Below are 18,053 nucleotides of genomic sequence, written 5' to 3'. Positions count from 1 at the left end.
ATGTGTATACAGATACATGAAAACCCCACCAAAATCAGAACACAAAACAGACCATCCCTAAAAGCTCCCTCATACCATCCGTTGATAGTCATGCCCCCACCTCACCTCAAACCCCTGGCAAACACTAATTTGTTTTCTACCAGTATAACCTGATCTTTTTTCAAGAAATTTTTCCAAGAAATTTTTCAAGAATTTTTTCCAAATTAATGAAAAGTGAAAGTGTTAGTAGCTCAGTTGTGTCTGACTCTTTGCAACCCCATGGACTGCAGCCTGCCAGGCTCCTCTGTCCATGGGGATTCTCCAGGAAACAACACTGGAGTGGGTAGCCATTCCCTTCTCCAGGGGATCTTTCAAGGAATCTTCCTAGGGATTGAACCCGGGTCTCCTGCATTGCAAGAAGCTAAATTAATGGAATTATACAATATGTAACTTTTGAAATTGGGTTTTCCCACTCAGCACAGTGTATTTAAGATTGATCCAACTTGTAGGTACCAATAGTTTGTTCCTTTTTATCGTTTTATATTATTCTATGGTATGGATCAATTCACCCCTTGAAAAGCTTTGGAGTGGGGTCCAAATTTTGACTATCACAAGTAACAATGCTATGAACATTCATGTATATGTTTTTGTGTAAACCAAGTTTTTATTTCTTTAGGCTATGTACCTAGGACTGGAATTGCTGGGGGTCAAATATGTATTTGTAACTTCATAAGCAATTACCAAACCATTTTCCATTCCCATCAGAAATGTATGAGAGTTTCAGTTGCTTCAAATACTTGTCAGCACTAGGCATTGATAGAACTTTTTCATTTTAATTGTTCAAAAAAGTATGTAAATAATTGTATCTATTCGTGTTTTTAATTTGCATTTCTCTAATGTTTTATGATACTGTCTTTTCACATTTTTATTTGCCATCCTTATACCCTCTTTGTGAAATGTCTATTCAAGTCCTTTACTTTTTTTTAAGTTGTGTTGTTCTCTTATCATTGAATTTGAGAGTGCTTTACATATTCTGGATACAAGTCATTTGTTGGGTATGTAGTTTTCAAATATATCCTCCTAGTCCATATCTTGTCTCTTCATTCTCATGACAGTATCTTTGGAAGAACAAAAGGTTTTAAATTTATGAAGTCTAATTTATCAATTTTTTTACATAGATAATCTATTTGGTGCCATTCCTAAGAACGCTTGGCCTAACCCCAGATCACAAGGATTTAGCTTATGCTTTTCATTTAGACCTATGATCCATTTTGAGTTAATCTTTATGTAAGGTATGAACTTTATATCAAGGTTTATTTCTTTTCCTATCGATGACCAACTAGTCCAACACACGTTAGTGGAAATATCTTCCCTCCACTGAACTGTGGTTACATTTTTATCAAAGATCAAATGACTCTGTTTGTGTGAGTCAGTTTCTGGACTTTCTATTTTGTTCTATTGATCTCTATGTCTTTATCTTCTGTTTGGGTTTCCTTTAACTAAAACCAGACAAATTTGTCACGTGTCATGAGCAAAGAGGGTGAGAGAAAAAGCAGTTCCCTGTGTACCCAAGAACTGTGAGTAATTAATTTCTCCCGTCATCTATTTCCTGCCACTTCCTCACTTAGATATCACAGAAACTGAGGTCAACCAGTTAGTTTCATGGGATAGCAAATTAATGAAACCAAATGTCTTCTTCCTTGAAGGTTTTCTTCACTCCCAGTGTTGTTCTGGTGATGTCAACTGAAAAATAGGCCAGCTTCGTATGACTTTGAGCAGAGGCAATGGAGTAGTACTTAAGTGCTGTTACTTTCCCTGACTTAAGGGAAAGTTTCGGGTGAAAATATAACTCTGTTTACCAGGTAGAGAAATATGAACATGGAAATACCTTACTATTTAACTTGAAAATAAAATATCATCCAAGTCATAGTGAGAGTTTTATTATGTCGACAGCTGATCTCTATTCAAAATAAGTTTCTGGATTGCCTTTCAACACTGGGCCTTTTGAATGAGAAAGATTCAGAATGACATCCCAGTGCACAGAAATATAAATGAATGGACACACAGACAGATGGACACAGGCCTAGACAATTTCCTTTTCTTTCCTCTAGCCCAATCTGGGATCGCTGAGTATATACTATTTTGTAACAGGTATATAGTATATATATAGAATATAGTATATCACTGAGTATATACTATTTTGTAACAGGTATATAGTATATATATAGAATATAGTATATCACTGAGTATATACTATTTTGTAACAGGTCATCATTGCTGTTTTATGCATCTCAAAGTTATTTTATTTATTAGAATGGTCACTTTAGCATTTAATGCAACAAAATATTCACCACTAGGTATTAAGGGTCAGTTATGTCTTAGGTACCAGGCTACCCAGGTGACACAGAACAGACAGAGCCCCTGCCTTGCTGTTCATTATTGTGAGCTTCCTAACAGCTTAAACAATTATGTCTATTTGGTCCTCTGAACTGTGATGTTTGAGTCACCCCAGGATTAAAAGAACTCTTTGAAAGAATAAGTCAGAATTTGTAACCTTGGTGAACTTGAACAAATTTGTATATTTAAGATTGATTTGGATCAAGCCAACCCTTTCACTTTTGGGTATGAAAATCCTGGCCACTAAGGCTAAATCTGCAAGCAAACAGCTTTGCTGGTGAACCAGGTGACATGATCCTCCCAGGGCTTCTCATATCAATGGTTTAGGGTTTGAATACCTTGTTAAACTGCCTGTAAAGGATGACTTCTTGGTCCTTATACCTGAAATTGAGCCAATACTAGTCTACATGTTCATTCTTGCATTTGATGTGAGTCATGGGAAACGAGGATATTTGTTTCCTGAAGAAGGAGGAGAATATGAGTCCGCAGTGAATCCCTCTCAGTGACACAGCCCAATGCCTCAGGCAGTCTGTTGTTCAATAAATATTTGCTGATCCCATATCCAATTAGCCAGAGATCTCTATCAACAAAAAAAAAGCTTGTCTTTGCCAACTTCTCAGTGTCTGTGTTTGGGGATCTGCCCTGTATTTCAGAACCTTTGCCCGTAAGGAACCATATCACAAAGCAGGGAACTGGCTGTGTTTATATAAAGCCCTATTTCCTGGGTACAGCATCCAGTCTAATAAGTCACCCTGTATGTGTTCCTTCTTCTTCCTAGCTTCTCACTTGGCCCTGTTCATTGCTTTCACTGCTCACTCCAGGCCAGTGTCACTGGACCCTAGCATGAGAGAAGAATGCTACTTTCAGCTGTCTGATCAGCTGTAGGACTGGAGCAATCGCGGTAGGTAGGACCACCTCAAGCACAAAAGAATGAAAGTTTGTGCATCTGATGACAGGCATCTGGAGTAACCTTAGACTAGGAGGAAAGGCCCCACCAGAGGAAAGGGACATCCATGTTAATGATTACAGTGAAGCAGCAGAAAGGAAAAAAGCAAAAACACCCTGGAAAAGCAGGACAACCTTGGTGAAGTTGAAAATGAATTGGAAAGAGAACTCAGAACTGCAAGCAGCTCAGAGGGAGAGGCTCTTGTTCCTCTTATGAAAAACCGATAGTTTGGAACAACTAGCCAGCAGTAAGAGAAGGCAAAGGAAGAAGATTCAGAAATATTTGGGTGCATTTGCTATCAAAAGCAGGAGATTTAAAATTACAAATAGAAGAAAATGAAAAATCGAGTGAGAATTGAGGAGTGCTGGCTTTACCAGATGTATTAATATTAATAATCGGTGTACAGGTTCCCGCTCAGGGCTTCCCAGGTGGCCCTAGTGGTAAAGAACCTGCCTGCCAATACAGGAGACTAAGAGACAACCGTTCCATCCCTGGGTTGGGAAGATCCCCTGAAGGAGGGCATGGCAACCCACTCCAGTATTCATGCCTGGAGAATCCCATGGACAGAGCAATCTGGTGGGCTACAGTCCATGGGGTCTCAAAGAGTTGGACCCGACTGAATTGACTTAGCATGCACGCACGCGCACACAGATTCCCAGAGGTGAGCTGTAGAAGCTGGACAGAACACTGGGATTAGTGAAGTGGGTGGAGCACCTGGCGAGCAGCCTGAGCTCTGATGTGGCTTTCAGATGATGCCAAGTTCAGGAAATATATGCAAATGCTGTGGTTACAGAACATAGAGTGGCCCAGGCGTCCAGCATGGCTGCTGAGCACTCAGAGACAGCGCTCAGAGGTGGGTTTGGACAGACACTCGCCTTTGGAACATTGCTCCGAATAGAGCTGAGCTCCCAGAAGCACTGTAATTTCTTTAGATCATCCAATAGCTGACTCTGGTGTTTACCAAGTTCAGAGATCAAGCCATTTTGATTTTTTTTTTTTTTTTTCTGTAATAAAACTAGCCTCAGCCAGCCAGATTGGGAATTTGCTGCCTGAGCTGTTTTCCAACACGGTTTTGCTGGCAAAACCAGATGTGAGTGTTTCCTCAACTCCTGAGGGGCCTGTTTACACTGACTTTATTTTTACTGCTAGCTTTCTCGGGGGAAGGCCAGCAGGTGAGCAGAAGGATTCTTGTCCTGCCATTCCTGGGTATGCTTGTGCGTGTGTGTATCTCTGTGCTTGTGTCTGTGTGTGTCCATACCTGTGTGTGTGTGTTTCCACGTGCAAATTGTTGTGTCCTGATCACTTGTTTGTAGACATAATGATGGTGCCGCTGGTTGTTTGGCAGTTTCCTATTTGTTTATTGTAAGGAAGGTAGATTCATTTGCAGGATTTTCTGGATGGGAGAGCAAGGAAACTATTTACTGTCAACAGGATTAGAACAAGGAGATATAAGATACCGAGCTCACAGAGGCAACTAGTGTCAGGATAAGAGCATAAACAGGTGGGAAGAAGCCACCTACAGGCATTTCTATCTTGAATGGAACCTTTGAGTATTTGAGTGGAAAATACAACTTGGAAAATTGCCCTTCGGTCAAAGCATATGTCAGTAGAGCTGAATAGAGTAAAATTAGGTTGGACTCAAGTTCAATTTCATCAACTCTCCTTCAATTCTTTTCTGATTTTTATTTCCCAAAGATAAAAGACGGATGCTCACAATTTGGAAATAAGAACTTGAATGAAGAATTGAGAAGGTAAGTCTCTGGTCCACACACACATTTCCAGAGAAACTCAGCCCCCAGAGATTAACATCTCTGGGAAAGCCACACAACAAGCACTGTCTCCAATGACAGACAAACCGAGACGCTGCTGTTCTGCTCAGGATTGACCAGGAAGCCATGAAATCCCGGATGGAAGGAGACTTAGAAGATTGCCTGCTGAATAAGGTAAGGACAAATACCAGTCTCTTCCACATGCTCTCTCCCACTCCTCCTACCCCACCAACCTTGATGCAGAAAGGATTTCAGGCTGATTCCAAAGATATAGAAAATGCCCCAAGACCATCACCCATAAGAGTGTTCAGGGATTTACCATATTTCAGTCCTGTCTTTGAGATTCCAGTGCAAGAGGTACCTTGGGTATATAATGTGGAACAGAGTTACAACTTGGCTGGAACTCTGGCTCCCCACTGATGCCTGGGTGCGTACAGGTATGCTAAATCACTTCAGTGGGGTCTCTGCGACCCCATGGACCCTCCAGGCTCCTCTGTCCATGGGATTCTCCAGGCAAGAATACTGGAGTGGGTTGCCGTGCCCTCCTCCAGGGGATCTTCCCAATCCAGGGATGGAACCCTTGCCTCTTAGTCTCCTGTATTGGCAGGCAGGTTCTTTACCACTAGCGCCACCTGGGAAGCCTGATGTCTGGGTGGTCATGAGCAAAGCACTTAACCTGTCTAAGCCTCAGTTTTTTCTCTGTAAAATGGGAGTGATCACAGGATCTTAGTGGGAGTCTTTGTAAAAGACTGAATAAGACAGCTTTTTGAAAACTGTAAAACTGCTAAATTAAAATATAAAGGTGATGGAGAGGGAAACCTGGTATGCTACAGTCCATGGGGTTGCAAAGTCAGACACAACTGAGTGACTGAACTAATTGACTATATTTTTAGTACACATGGATTAAGAACCAATTAAGTTCTTCTTTGTAGAGGCATAGGCTCTTAGGATATTAGAACTTGAAGGAACCATAAATATTATCTAATTTAAGCCTTTCTGTTTACAGATGAAGCTGCTAAGACAGCACCACCCTTGAATCTAAAACATTAAGAGTTAGAGATTAGTCTAGTGTTTTCATGCCTTTATAAGCTAACAAAGTAGAATTCATTATTATAGTGATAAATCAAGTTGATTTCTTAGCCAAATCCATTAAGAGAGATAAACAGGGGAAAAACTTATGATAATAAAAATTATAGCAAACAAAGTGATTTCTCCCTTTGGAGAACGTGTGTAACCTGGCATTTCCCCATGGTCCTGTGTGTTCTGAAAGAAAAAAGTTCAAATATTTTAGCCTAGCATTCAAATAATACTTTATCTTTCTACCTGCTTCCCTGCATCTTCAATCACAGAAATTCTAAACAAAAGCTCTCTGTGTTGACTCCAGCCTGTGCATGCGTTTTCTTTGGCCCACAGAGAATTTTTCAGATTTTTCAATTTTGTTACGAGCATTTCCAAATAGTGAGATTTTGCATAGAAAGTCAGACTTCCTTCCTCTCTGGAATAATAATAACAATAATAAATCAAACTATCTGTGGCATCACTTTTCCAGTCAGTGCCATGCAGATGTTGAAACCAGGTCCTGGTTTTTCGCCTGGCAGCCATGGCCTGGAGTTGAGCGTCTGTCCTGCTGGAGGCTGTGGCGCTGCTGAGCCTGACAGTTCCCCTCCCCAGCCCTCCCCCTCCCGCGTGTATCCACTATTCTGCCCCTACAGGTGGCTGGGTCTGACAGTCCTGTCCTAGAAGAACTGTGGCCCGAAAAGGTCTCGGGCTAAAACTCTCCCTCCACCACTCAGGGAGACATCCCCCTCTTCTTCATTTTTCTGGCTCATACTCATCCTTCAAACTCAGCTCTGAGTCCACCTTCTCATGGAAGATTAACCTGACGCCCCAACACAAAACATTTGTGCCTTTCTATGACTTCCCATCATAATCATCACTGATAATATTTATTTGGCCATCAATTGTATCTTAGCTCCTGACACCTTTCCTATTGTTATCTTGGTGGTGACTTAACTATATCATTGTATTCTGTAGAAGTTTCCAGAAAGAAGAACAGTGCTTTGGATATCTTTATTCCCTCTTGACATTCACATAGGATCATTGCATGTATGTGCTTAGAAGTATCTTCAGGCCTCATTGAAGATAAGGTGAGATGAGTGTTAAAGGTGCTGGCAGGTTGAGGCCCCACTGTGTGTCATGTAAGCAACAACCGTATGATCCATGCACAGAAAGGAGCAGAGGCTCATGTGAATTCAACGTGTCCAAAGTCACAGAGTTAATGAAGGTGCTGAGGTTTCAACCTACTCTGTTATGCACCAAACTACGTTTCCTCTGCTAAACCCTCTATATCACCATAAACACACACAGCACAAAACACAGTGCCCAAAACACAGATCTGGATGTGGCCTGCTCAGTGCGAGAGACGTTTTGTGTTTGGGTGTCTTTAAGGGTGGCCCTGTCTCACCTGCAGATTTTGCACATAAGCCCAAAGCTAAAAGGAGGAAGTTCTCCATGCAGACAGGCAAATGTTTAACATCACAAGTGCTACACAGAGATTTGAACAAGGTGCTGGAGGGGAAGAGAGCACTGTGAGCTCTGATGGGAGAGGTCTTCCACAGAGTGAAGACAAAGCCTTAGCAGCACATGCTAAATGAGCCGAGTTTTAACAAGCGGAGAGGACTTCCAGCGCAGGGAACCCCATTCAAGCAGTTAGCATGGGTTTCATTCCCAGTCGCCTTGTCCTTGGGGAGGCAGAGTGGTGCAGTGGTTGTGAACAAGGACACTGCCTGGGTGTGAATTCCTGTGACTTGCCAACTCCCAGACCTTGGTAAATTACTTACACTTTCTGAACTTGTTTTCTCCTCTGTGAAATGAGGATTACCAGAGCATCCACCTTAAAGGATTATCCAGAGGCTCTAAGGATCTGTATGCGTGTTAGTCACTCAGTTGTGTCCAACTCTGTGACTCCATGGACTCGGGCCCATGAGACTCCTTTGTCTGTGGGACTTCCCAGGCCAGAATACTGGAGTAGGTTGCCAATTCCTCCTCCAGGGGATCTTCCTGACCCAGGGATCGAACCAGGGTCTCTTGCATTGCAGGCGGATTCTTTACATCTGAGCCACCAGGGAAGCCTCAAAGGAGCTAAGCCTTATAAAGTATCTTTTACACTGCAATGCCTTACCAGCCTCGCCTCTGCGGGTCTGCTGTGACTATAGCTTCTGCTGTATATATGCATTGCAGATATCCTGTGGGGTCCAAGCATTTGGGTCGTGGAAGAATTAGTCTAAAAAGATAGGGAATGTGATGTCTTATCTGTATGGATCACTGAATTTAAGTTTCCAGTCCTTTAAATTGTTAACCGCTGAAAGATAGAAACAGTGTCTGTCCCATGACCACCACTTTTTTTTTTTGAGGCGGGGGGTTATTCTGAGAGTTCGTTGTGGCACATAGGCTTCTCCAGTTGTGGCACATGAGTTTCATCGCCCTGAAACTTATGGGATCTTAGTTTCCTGACCAGGGATTGAACCCACATCCACTGCATCGGAAGGCAGATTCTTAATCACTGGACCACCAGAGGAGTCCCACACCACCACTTTTTAAAACTGATTATTGGAGTTAAGGCAATTCCAGAATTTAAAGTCTGACTTCCTGTTGTTTAGAAAGGCGTTCTCAGCCTTTTTCCCCCAACGGCACTCCTTGTGGATGACATTTGCACGGGCCACTTGCTCGTGGGTGTGGCCAGCCCTGTGTGGCATTTCTGTCACGCTATTTCTTACACCCCCTGCCTCTTTCAGAAAAGTGTGCGGGAATACAAGTGAGTCAGATTGATGTTGTTTTAAGGAATAAACTTGAATTGGCAATAATTTATATTTGAAACAGTAAACTGTTCACAGACTTGAGCTATTAATTGTAGCAAATGATGTGGGCCCACAACACGCCTGACGTTGCGCCTGGGGAGGTGGACACTCATGCGGGTGTGTAGACACACCCTGGAGGGCAGGAGGTCTACAGCAAATGGATGGCCAAACCTTGGAAGTGCCAACAGTCTCTGATGACTGCTTCTGTGTAAACGCTGCTTACAGTGATTGAATCTGCTTGCTAATGAGTGTGGCATAACTTTTCCAGTCAGTACTATGCAGGGGTTGAACTAGATAATCTAGTTCAACCACAGACACCTAGCATCTTGGGCCTGGTTAAATTATTATAATTCATTTTTGTTTTTGCTCTGTCGCATCCACCAATGCTCTCTTTAGAAATAAAATGTTTCTCTTTAGAAAGAGAAACACACCTTCGTGCATTGACCTAATCAGCAGAGAAAGTGGATGAAACTTAAACAGGTATCCGAGGTCAAATTTGGACTGAATGGGGGAATTTCCTGGTAGTTCAGTAGTTTGGACTTGGCGCTTTCTCTACTGGGGGTCAATCCCTGGGCAGGGAAATCCTGCAAGCTGTGTGGTACACAAAGGGGAAAAAAAAAGCTTGGACTGAATGAGCTTTGATCCATCTTCAGTTGGCTTCAAAGCTTTGCCATGAAATAAATGTAATGACCAGGCTGCTTTGAGGTTGCAATTGGTGTCTTAGCTTGCTTCCTGAAGTCTGAGAGCCATCAAAGGGATTCTGAGGTTGGGCTAGCGACTGGTCTCTACTTGTGGTGGAGCCTCTTTCTTTCACCAAGATTGCTCCCTGTAAAGTTGCTTCCGGCCCCATTCCCTGCTTTTCTGCACCCTGAATTAGAATCTTCTTGTTATACCTCACTAAGCCATGGTCAGGACAAGCGAAGTGAAACAGCTGGGGTTTCTGGGTTGTGGTTTAGACCAGGGGTCTGCCACCTGTGGGACCGAGTGCCTGATGAGCTGAGGTGGAGCTGATGTAATAATAATAGAAATAAAGTGCGCAATAAATGCAGCGTGCTTGAATTATCCTGAAACCATCCCCTCTCCACCCCAAGTCTGTGGAAAAATTGTCTTCCACGAAACTGGTGCCTCATGTCAAAAAGGCCGTGGACTGCTGGTTTAGAGGAATAATGAGTGAGAAATTATAGGTGTCTTCTAAGGAGTGTCTGAACTTGTCCTCACCAGTGAGAAAATTCTACCACCAAATGGTGGCATAATTTGTAGAAGAGATTCCCAATGGAGAACTGTTTCCAAGAGGCACCCCCCCCCCACATACACACACTTTCTCTCAAGTTTTTATCAATTACAAATTATATAATAGTGTCAATATGGTCATAAATCTTCCATTAGTTTATTAACATGAGAAACAAATTATGTATGCAGATATATACTGGAGTAGACAGCTATTTCCTCCTCCAGGGGATCTTCCTGACCCACAGATTGAACCCACGTCTCCTGTGTCTCCTGCACTGCAGGCAGATTCTTTCCCCTCTGAGCCACCTGCGGAAGCCTTCCTATTGAGTCACCATTATGTCACTAATATTCAAGTTCTATGGACTCACATCAACGGAGTTGGAAGATCTGGGAAGTTAGCCTTAGTCCTTAACACATTCTGAGACCTTAACTATTTGAAATGACTATTTCCCAACCATTCTGACTGCAGTTTTCTATCTAGTTAGCCCTTGGATTACTTTTTCCTGCTATTCCTGATCAGACATCTGGCCGGTGAACTTGTCCAATATCTCTTAATCTCCCAAACTGACTTCATCCTTTCTCTGCCCAGGCTTGAAAACATGGCCCACCACTGACCCCCTTCCTCTCTCTTCTCCAGATGGTGCCAGCAAACTCTAATCTTTCTTTGTATTTATTTATTTTGACTGTGCTGGGTCTTTGCTGCTGTACAGGCTTTTCTCTAGTTGCAGGGGGTTACTCTTCACTGTGCTGTGTGGGCTTCTCACTGCAATGGCTTCTCTTGTTGTGGAGCACAGGCTCTAGGTGCATGGACTTCAGTATCTGAGGCACGTGGGGTGAGTAGCTGTGGTTTCCGGGCTCTAGACTGTAGGCTCAATAGTTGTGGCTCACGGACTTAGTTGCTCTGAGGCATGTAGGATCTTCCTGGATCAGGGATTGATTGAACTAGAGTCTCCTGCACTGGCAGGCAAATTCTTTACCACTGAGCCACCAGGGAAGCCCAGTAAACTCTAATCTTAACCTCTCTACTGTCACCCATGGAGAGCTGAGGGATACTGGACAACCTCTTACAACCCAGCCCACTGTTAATCCACAGCCTCATGGACACACAGTGGAGTGTTGATACTGTCTGGAAACTTTGCCTGTCTACCATGCATGCATGAGTGCTCAGGCATGTCCAACTCTTTGTGACCCCATGGACTGTAGCCCACCGGGCTCCTCTGTCCATGGAATTTTCAAGAATACTAGAGTGGGTTGCCATTTCCTTTTCCAGAAGATCTTCCCAACCCAGGGAACAAACCTACATCGTTTGCATCCTCTGCATTGGCAGGCAAATTCTTTAGCACTGGCACCACTTGGGAAGCCCGGAACCTTTACACAAACCTCTGGAGACCCAAACAGCCCCTCATCTGTTAAAGAAGCTTCTGCCAAGGTCTGTTACCTGGAAGTCCCCTGCCCTCCTCGTCTCACCTCACTGTCAGTACACTGCCTTGTCTCTTGCTCTAGAAAGAAGACAGGCGTCAGGCAGGAACTCTGCGCCTTTATCCGCATCTGCACCCATCTTCCGTCCCTTCTGAAACACCAAGGCCAGCTCCTCAGCAGGTTTCTGGATTTCCACGACTCCTCCTGGCTGGGAAGCACTTGCCTGGGGGGTTTTGCTCTCTGCCTTCCTCCTTTTCCACTGGCTTTTTTCCTCTCAGCATTGAATCCGTGTGTCCTTTTGAAATAAACGTGTTGCTGTCCTTGTTCTTGTGTTTTCCTTCTCCAGCCAAGCTTCCCAGAGAAGTCACTTGCTTCTGAGTTTACTCGCTCATCTCCCGTTCTCTTTAAACCCACTGCTGCCTGACTTAACGCCCACTGTTTTCCCCAAACACGTCACTCTGGTTCTAGTTACCAAACTGTGGACATCTGGGGACCTTATCTCATTCAGCCACTAACTGTTGACCTTGTTTTTGACATTCTTCTTCCTTTTCTTTCAAGACCTCTCACTGTTTGCTCTCCCACCTCACCATCCTCCTCCAAGGTAACGTCTGCTCCAACAAAGTAGAAACAATTGGGTCTCTCTGCTTCTGCTCTTCAGGTTAGGTTTTCTCTTTCTAGAACAATCTTCATGCCCTTCTCTTTCCAGCTAACTGCTGCCAGCCTTTTAAGTTACAACTCTGACACACCAGGCTTCCAGGAAGGCCTCCAAACTAGAGGCAGCTTCCATTTTCTTTGCAGCCACACCATCCCGTGCAAACCTGTAGTTAGTGCTGTGCACGCATGTGCGCTCAGTCACTCTGTTGTGTCCAGCTCTTTTGAAACCCTGTGGACTATAGTCTGCCAGGCTCCTCTACCCATGGAATTTCCAGGCAAGAATCCTGGAGTGGGTTGCCATTTCCCACTCCTGGGATCTTCCCGACCCAGGGATTGAACCAGTGTCTCTTGGATCTCCTGCATTGGCAGGTGGATTTTTTACCACTATACCATCTGGGAAGCCTGTATTTAGCACTAGATGGCTATAATTTTAATTTCCAATTTATTGGTCTGCTGTCAACCTCTTGACAACACTTTATGCACAGAACTTGGCATAAAGTGGATGGTCAGCAAAAACTGGTCTAATAGAATTGAATCCCAACACGTGAGAGAAGTCCTACACTGGAGAGGACCCTTGATTATGCTTCTACAAACATTTGCCTTTAGTCTTGGCATGGCAAATGACCTTCCCCTCTCTACCTTCTCTCTTTCACTTACACACTCTGGAAGATGCAGAATCTTGGTAGTTTACAGATGCTCAAGAAAGCTACCCTTGGTCCCTTCTCCTATGGATGAATGTCATGAGATGAACATATAGAGAGTTGTGGAATGTGCAGAGCCTGGCAGACTATAGTCCATGGGGTTGCAAAAGAGTCGGACACAACTTCTTGGTTGTGGCAAGAAGATGAAATTGGAAGCTAGTACAGGCCTGATCAGGGCTTCTTAGGTGGCACAGTGGTAAAGAAACACGCTGCCAATGCAGGAGATGCAAGAGATGCCAGTTCGATCCTGAGTTGGGAAGATCTCCTGGAGAAGGAAATGGCAACCCACTCCAGTATTCTTGCCTAGGAAATTCCATGGCTGGAGGAGCCTGGCGGGCTACAGTCCATGGGACAGCAAAGAGTCAGACATGACTGAGCACATGTGCGCATAGACCTGATATCACAGTTAAGGTCAGACCAGAACCGTGCTCCCCAGCATCTGTGAGGGAGATGCTTATCATATGTCAGCCTGTAGGTGCCTCCCACGTAAAGTAACAAAGAGCCCCTTCCAGTTCTTGGAGGCTTTCTGTGCAGAGTCAGAAGCAACATCATTGCATACCTTTTCTTATGAGTCTAGAAGCCAAAGGAGGGAGTGAACACAGGGGAGAAGGGAACCGTCATTTATTGATGACATACAGGAAGCAAGCTGCGCCACGTTCACATGCGTTAGACTGTTTCATATTCACCAACCTGGAGAGCAGGTATTATTATCCCATTTTCAAGTCTCACCACAGTTCATGAAACCCTGTGGGATAGCCTGTCCCCCACCACCTTCCAAGTTCATCTTCTTCACCCTCCTTCTTTTCTTGTCATGACAACAGCTTCCTTGCTGGCCCTTGAGCCTTGCTAAGCTGACTCCTGCTTTACGGGTCTTGGAATCTGCTTTCCCAAGCTATCATCAGGGCTCACTCCAATGTCACCTCCTTCCAGAAGCCTTCTCTGCCCACCCAGTCTAAAATAGCAGCCCCAGGACTTCCCTTGTGGTTCAGTAGTTAAGATCGTACACTTCCATTGCAGGGGGCACGGATTTGATCTCTGATCAGGGAATAAGATCCAACATGCCAGACAGCATGGCCAAAAAGTTAAAAAAAAAAAAAAAAAAAGTTGCTGTAGTTCAGTCGCTGAGTTCTGTCTGAGTCTTTTGTGACCTTATAGGACTATAGCCCATCAGGCTCCTCTGTCCATGGAATTTCCCAGGCAAGAATACTGGAGTGAGTTGCCATTTCCTTCTCCAAGGGGTCCTAAAATAGTAGACCCTTTATTCTCTAGTCCTTTCCCCTATTTTATTGCTCTTCTTGGGACTTATCATACCTGATCTTACATTATACATGTGTGTGTTTGGGTGTGTCTATATACATATATATAGAGAGAGACATATATACATGTATCCTGTATTTTCAACTAGAGGGCAAGCATTTCTATCTTGTTTGCTGTTGTTTTGTCTACTGTCATACCAAGGACCTAGACAGGCATCTACCATGTGGCAGGTTCTAGATCAATATTGAGAAATTCTCCTATTTCAGAAGAGAACACTGAGGCACCAGTGAGCATCATCAGATGTGAGTTCATCTCTCCTGGAGTTCTTGGGAAGGCAGGATTTTCTGAGCTGATTGCTTTGGTCCCCACCACCAAGCCCTGTCTCCTCCCTTCCCCAGGGCCTGATGCAGGTATAACCACCTTTGCTGATCCCTTCACATGCAGGTGGACTTGAGGCGCCAGTGGATTTCCCAGATGGTGGAAGAGGTGCAGAAAGTTGTCCATCACCTGACCACAGAAATAAGCTACCAAGACTTTCGATTTCAAGCCATCCCTTACTGTGACACATACAATGAGAACATTAAGGTAAGCAGGTCACTTGGCTCTAAGTGCCCACCCAGTGAGCCAGGAAATGGGTGGGTAGTCTCAGTATGTGTCAGGCACTCACACCACTAAGAGTACCAATAAGGCTTCCTAGTATTTACCATCTGCACACTCATTGCATAGATGTTCCTGCAGTTGAGGTGACACATTCCTACGTAACAGATGATGAAAATGGAAGCTTGGAGAAGTCAAAGGACTTGATCAAGGCTTTTAGACATTAAAGCTAGAATTCCACCCAGGGCTTCTGATCCCAAAGCAAGTCCTAGTGTACCGATTAAAGTTCAGTGAAGCACACATTCATTTATTAAGCACCCACGCAATAGACCAGGCACTGCGTAGAGAGAGGACTCAGGGCATTGATGAGAAAAATAGTTGAAAGTGATAGTCGATGGGCTACAGGTCGGAGAAGAAAGAAAGTAGAAGAGGTGACCCTTAGAGATTGCAGGAGCCCCCTGGCAACCCGGTCCCTGCTGAGGAGTCCCACAGAACTGTGAGCCCCAGGCCCCCTGTGTGACAACCAGCACTCATGTGGCATTGCAGTGTGCCCAGAGCTAGGCTCACAGAGATCACACCCAAACCTGCATGCAGCCTAGTAGAAGAGACATTATGGTTGGCTCCCTTTTAGAGATGAGAGAAACGAGGCTCTGAATCTTTCTGAATCCCTGTGCTTCCCCCTCCCCCTGCACCGCTTTTAAAAATTTTATGTATTTCTGGCTATGCTGGGTCTTTGTTGCTGCTCAGGCTCTTCTCTACTTGCGGCGAGCAGGGGCTACTGTCTAGTTGCAGTGCAAGGGCTTATTGCAATGGCTTCCCTTGTTGTGCAGCGCAGGCTCCAGGGAGTGAGGGCTTCAGTAGTTGCGGCATGTGGGCTCTAGAGTACTGGCTCAATAGTTGTGGCCAATGAGCCTAGTTGTTCCACAGCATTTGGATCTTCCTGGATCAGGAATCAAACCCGTGTCTCCTGTATTGACAGATGGATTCTTACCACTGAGCCACCAGGGAAGCCCCCCATGCTCCTACATTTTGTTTTTCTTATAACACATAAGAATTAAAGAATTATATTATACTTTAATGTAAGTGAAAGTCGTTCAGTCATGTCCGAATCTTTGCAACCCCATGGACTATACAGTCCATGGAATTCTCCAGGCCAAAATACTGGATGGGTAGCCATTCCCTTCTCCAGGGATCTTCCCAACCCAGGGATCAAACCCAGGTCCCACATTGCAGGCGGATTCTTTACCAGCTGAGCCACGAGGGAAGCCTTAATATAAGTAGTAAACTTATACGTACACATGCCCCAGCTCTCACATAAGACCGTGAGTTCCTTGTTTATAAGGATCATGTCTCTTGCTTGTTCCCTTCATAGTACCCAGCATGGTGGGTGGCCCATGGTAGACACTCAGCTTCTGCTGAATGAATAAGTAAGCAAAAGAATTACTACCTGAATGAAAAACCATTGCTCTGCTAAGTTGCTTCAGTTGTATCCAACTCTTTGCGACCCCATGGACTGTAGTCAACCAGGCCCGTCTGTCCGTGGGATTCTCCAGGCAAGAATACTGGAGTGGGTTGCCATGCCTGCCTCCAGGGTATCTTCCTGGCCCATAGATCGAACCCAAGTCTCTTATGTCTCCTGCATTGGCAGGTGGGTTCTTTACCACTAGCGCCACCTGGGAAGTCAGTCCAGTACATTTCAAGTTTGGTGGGTATAAGGACCACCCACAAGATTCTGGGACTTGTGGATTTCGGGACAGTATCAGCTTTTAGGAAATTTACCCCAGGATGATAATTATAAACTTATATTGGATCTTGGGACGTCAGAACATCATCTGCCCACCTCTACCACCCTGCCAACCTAAACAGGACAAATATAGACCAGTGACTACGAATAGAAACATAACATCACTTTTTCCAGAACTATATCTGGGGAAATTTCCTGCTGTTGTCTCACTTAGAAGTCATAACTTAAAATACATCTTGCATTTATATACATCATGTCCTATATAATACATTAAGTTTTGAAAAAAATAGTTACAGTGGGGCATATAAATACGCTTTTATTTTCTCTTGGATCAAATTCAATAAGGATGTATTAAGCACCATTTATGTGACTAATAACATGATACTTGGGTTTTTGGATTCCCATGCAAGTGGGTTCAAAAAAATGTATAGATTTTGAATGTCATAGTTTAGGTCCCGCCCTTGTTTTAATCCTACCCCATTTCAATGGATACCAGAAGTCATGTGGACCTGTTACTGAATCGTGGGGTCTGGCTGCTCACCAGTCAAAAGCCAATAAACAGGCCACATTGGTGGAAAGAAAAGTTTATTTCAGGTTCGGTGACTGGTGGGGGAGGGAGGGCGTCTGTCCAAAGGCCGACTCCCCACCTGACAATCAGGGGCAAGAGCTTTTATAGACAGGGAGGGGGCTACTTGCAAAAGCAGCCCAGTCATCTCAGACAGTCATCTTCAGATTGGTCCTCGGTGGTCTGACCAGCATCACCTTGGCTGTTTTAGGTACAGTTAATCTTCAGTTGCAGGGTCAGTTTGTTTCCGTTTCTTTGAGACCCATTCTCGGAACTGAGGCAGCTTATGTCATGGCTACAGTCTGGTCATTGTGTAGTTAACTTCTCCAGCTGGCGGGGGTTTCAGTATCTGTAAGACATCTCAAGGATATGGCTCAGAATATTAACGACAGCCCCTGAGGAGGAACTAAAGGTCCTTGACCATGCTTCATGACTACATTATTATTATTTCATCTCCTTTGACTGTTTTCCTTTGTTTCCACGTGTTCTCACTTCTCTGATTAAACTTATTCTTTGACTAAAGTTTTCCACAGACAAAAGGCAGGCAGAGGACATGGGGGTGGGGCAAGGACCATAGGTTCCTGCTCCATTTCAGACCCGTCATCTCAAGAATCAAACTACTGTTCCCTGAGAATGAGGAAGATTTGGTTGCTGCTGATTTCAGTGTTCACCCCTGAATTCTCACCGACAGGTCCCTGGGCAAAAGTTATCCAGTTCCATTGTCAGAACTTTCCATGGAAAGGCGGTAGCTCCAGTGTATAACTGAGTGATGGGGAAACATACAGGGTGGAGCGGGCTGCTGTGTGATGTGGTTAAGTATCATTTCCCTTTGGTGGTACCGCACCATTTACCATCGTGGTAAATGCCTCTTGGACTATTGGCGTGACAGCTGCTCACCTGGTTCTTGTAAAAATAGAGTTAAGTCGATTCTTAGTGTT

General features: G+C 44.3%; 1 protein-coding gene across 9 annotated transcripts in view; it reads left to right on the top strand.

The window, feature by feature from the left end:
• Window positions 1-4,042: 4,042 nt before the first annotated feature.
• MAB21L3 (mab-21 like 3) overlaps window positions 4,043-18,053 on the top strand; it is a 28,750-nt gene continuing 14,739 nt past the window's right edge. For 2 of the 9 annotated variants that reach the window (XM_025288034.3, XM_025288032.3), the window contains exons 1-4: window positions 4,043-4,175; window positions 5,018-5,073; window positions 5,202-5,265; window positions 14,654-14,794. In XM_025288034.3, the coding sequence (XP_025143819.1) occupies window positions 4,059-4,175; window positions 5,018-5,073; window positions 5,202-5,265; window positions 14,654-14,794 (378 nt within the window). In that variant the 5' untranslated portion in view covers window positions 4,043-4,058. The other 7 variants (XM_006058681.4, XM_044944507.2, XM_025288036.3 and 4 more) reach the window with 7 other exon arrangements.

Source organism: Bubalus bubalis, chromosome 6, assembly GCF_019923935.1.
Source record: "Bubalus bubalis isolate 160015118507 breed Murrah chromosome 6, NDDB_SH_1, whole genome shotgun sequence".
NCBI classification, from domain to species: Eukaryota; Metazoa; Chordata; class Mammalia; order Artiodactyla; family Bovidae; genus Bubalus; species Bubalus bubalis.
Note: the sequence above shows the minus strand (reverse complement) of the source record. Positions and strands in the feature narration are given on the sequence as shown.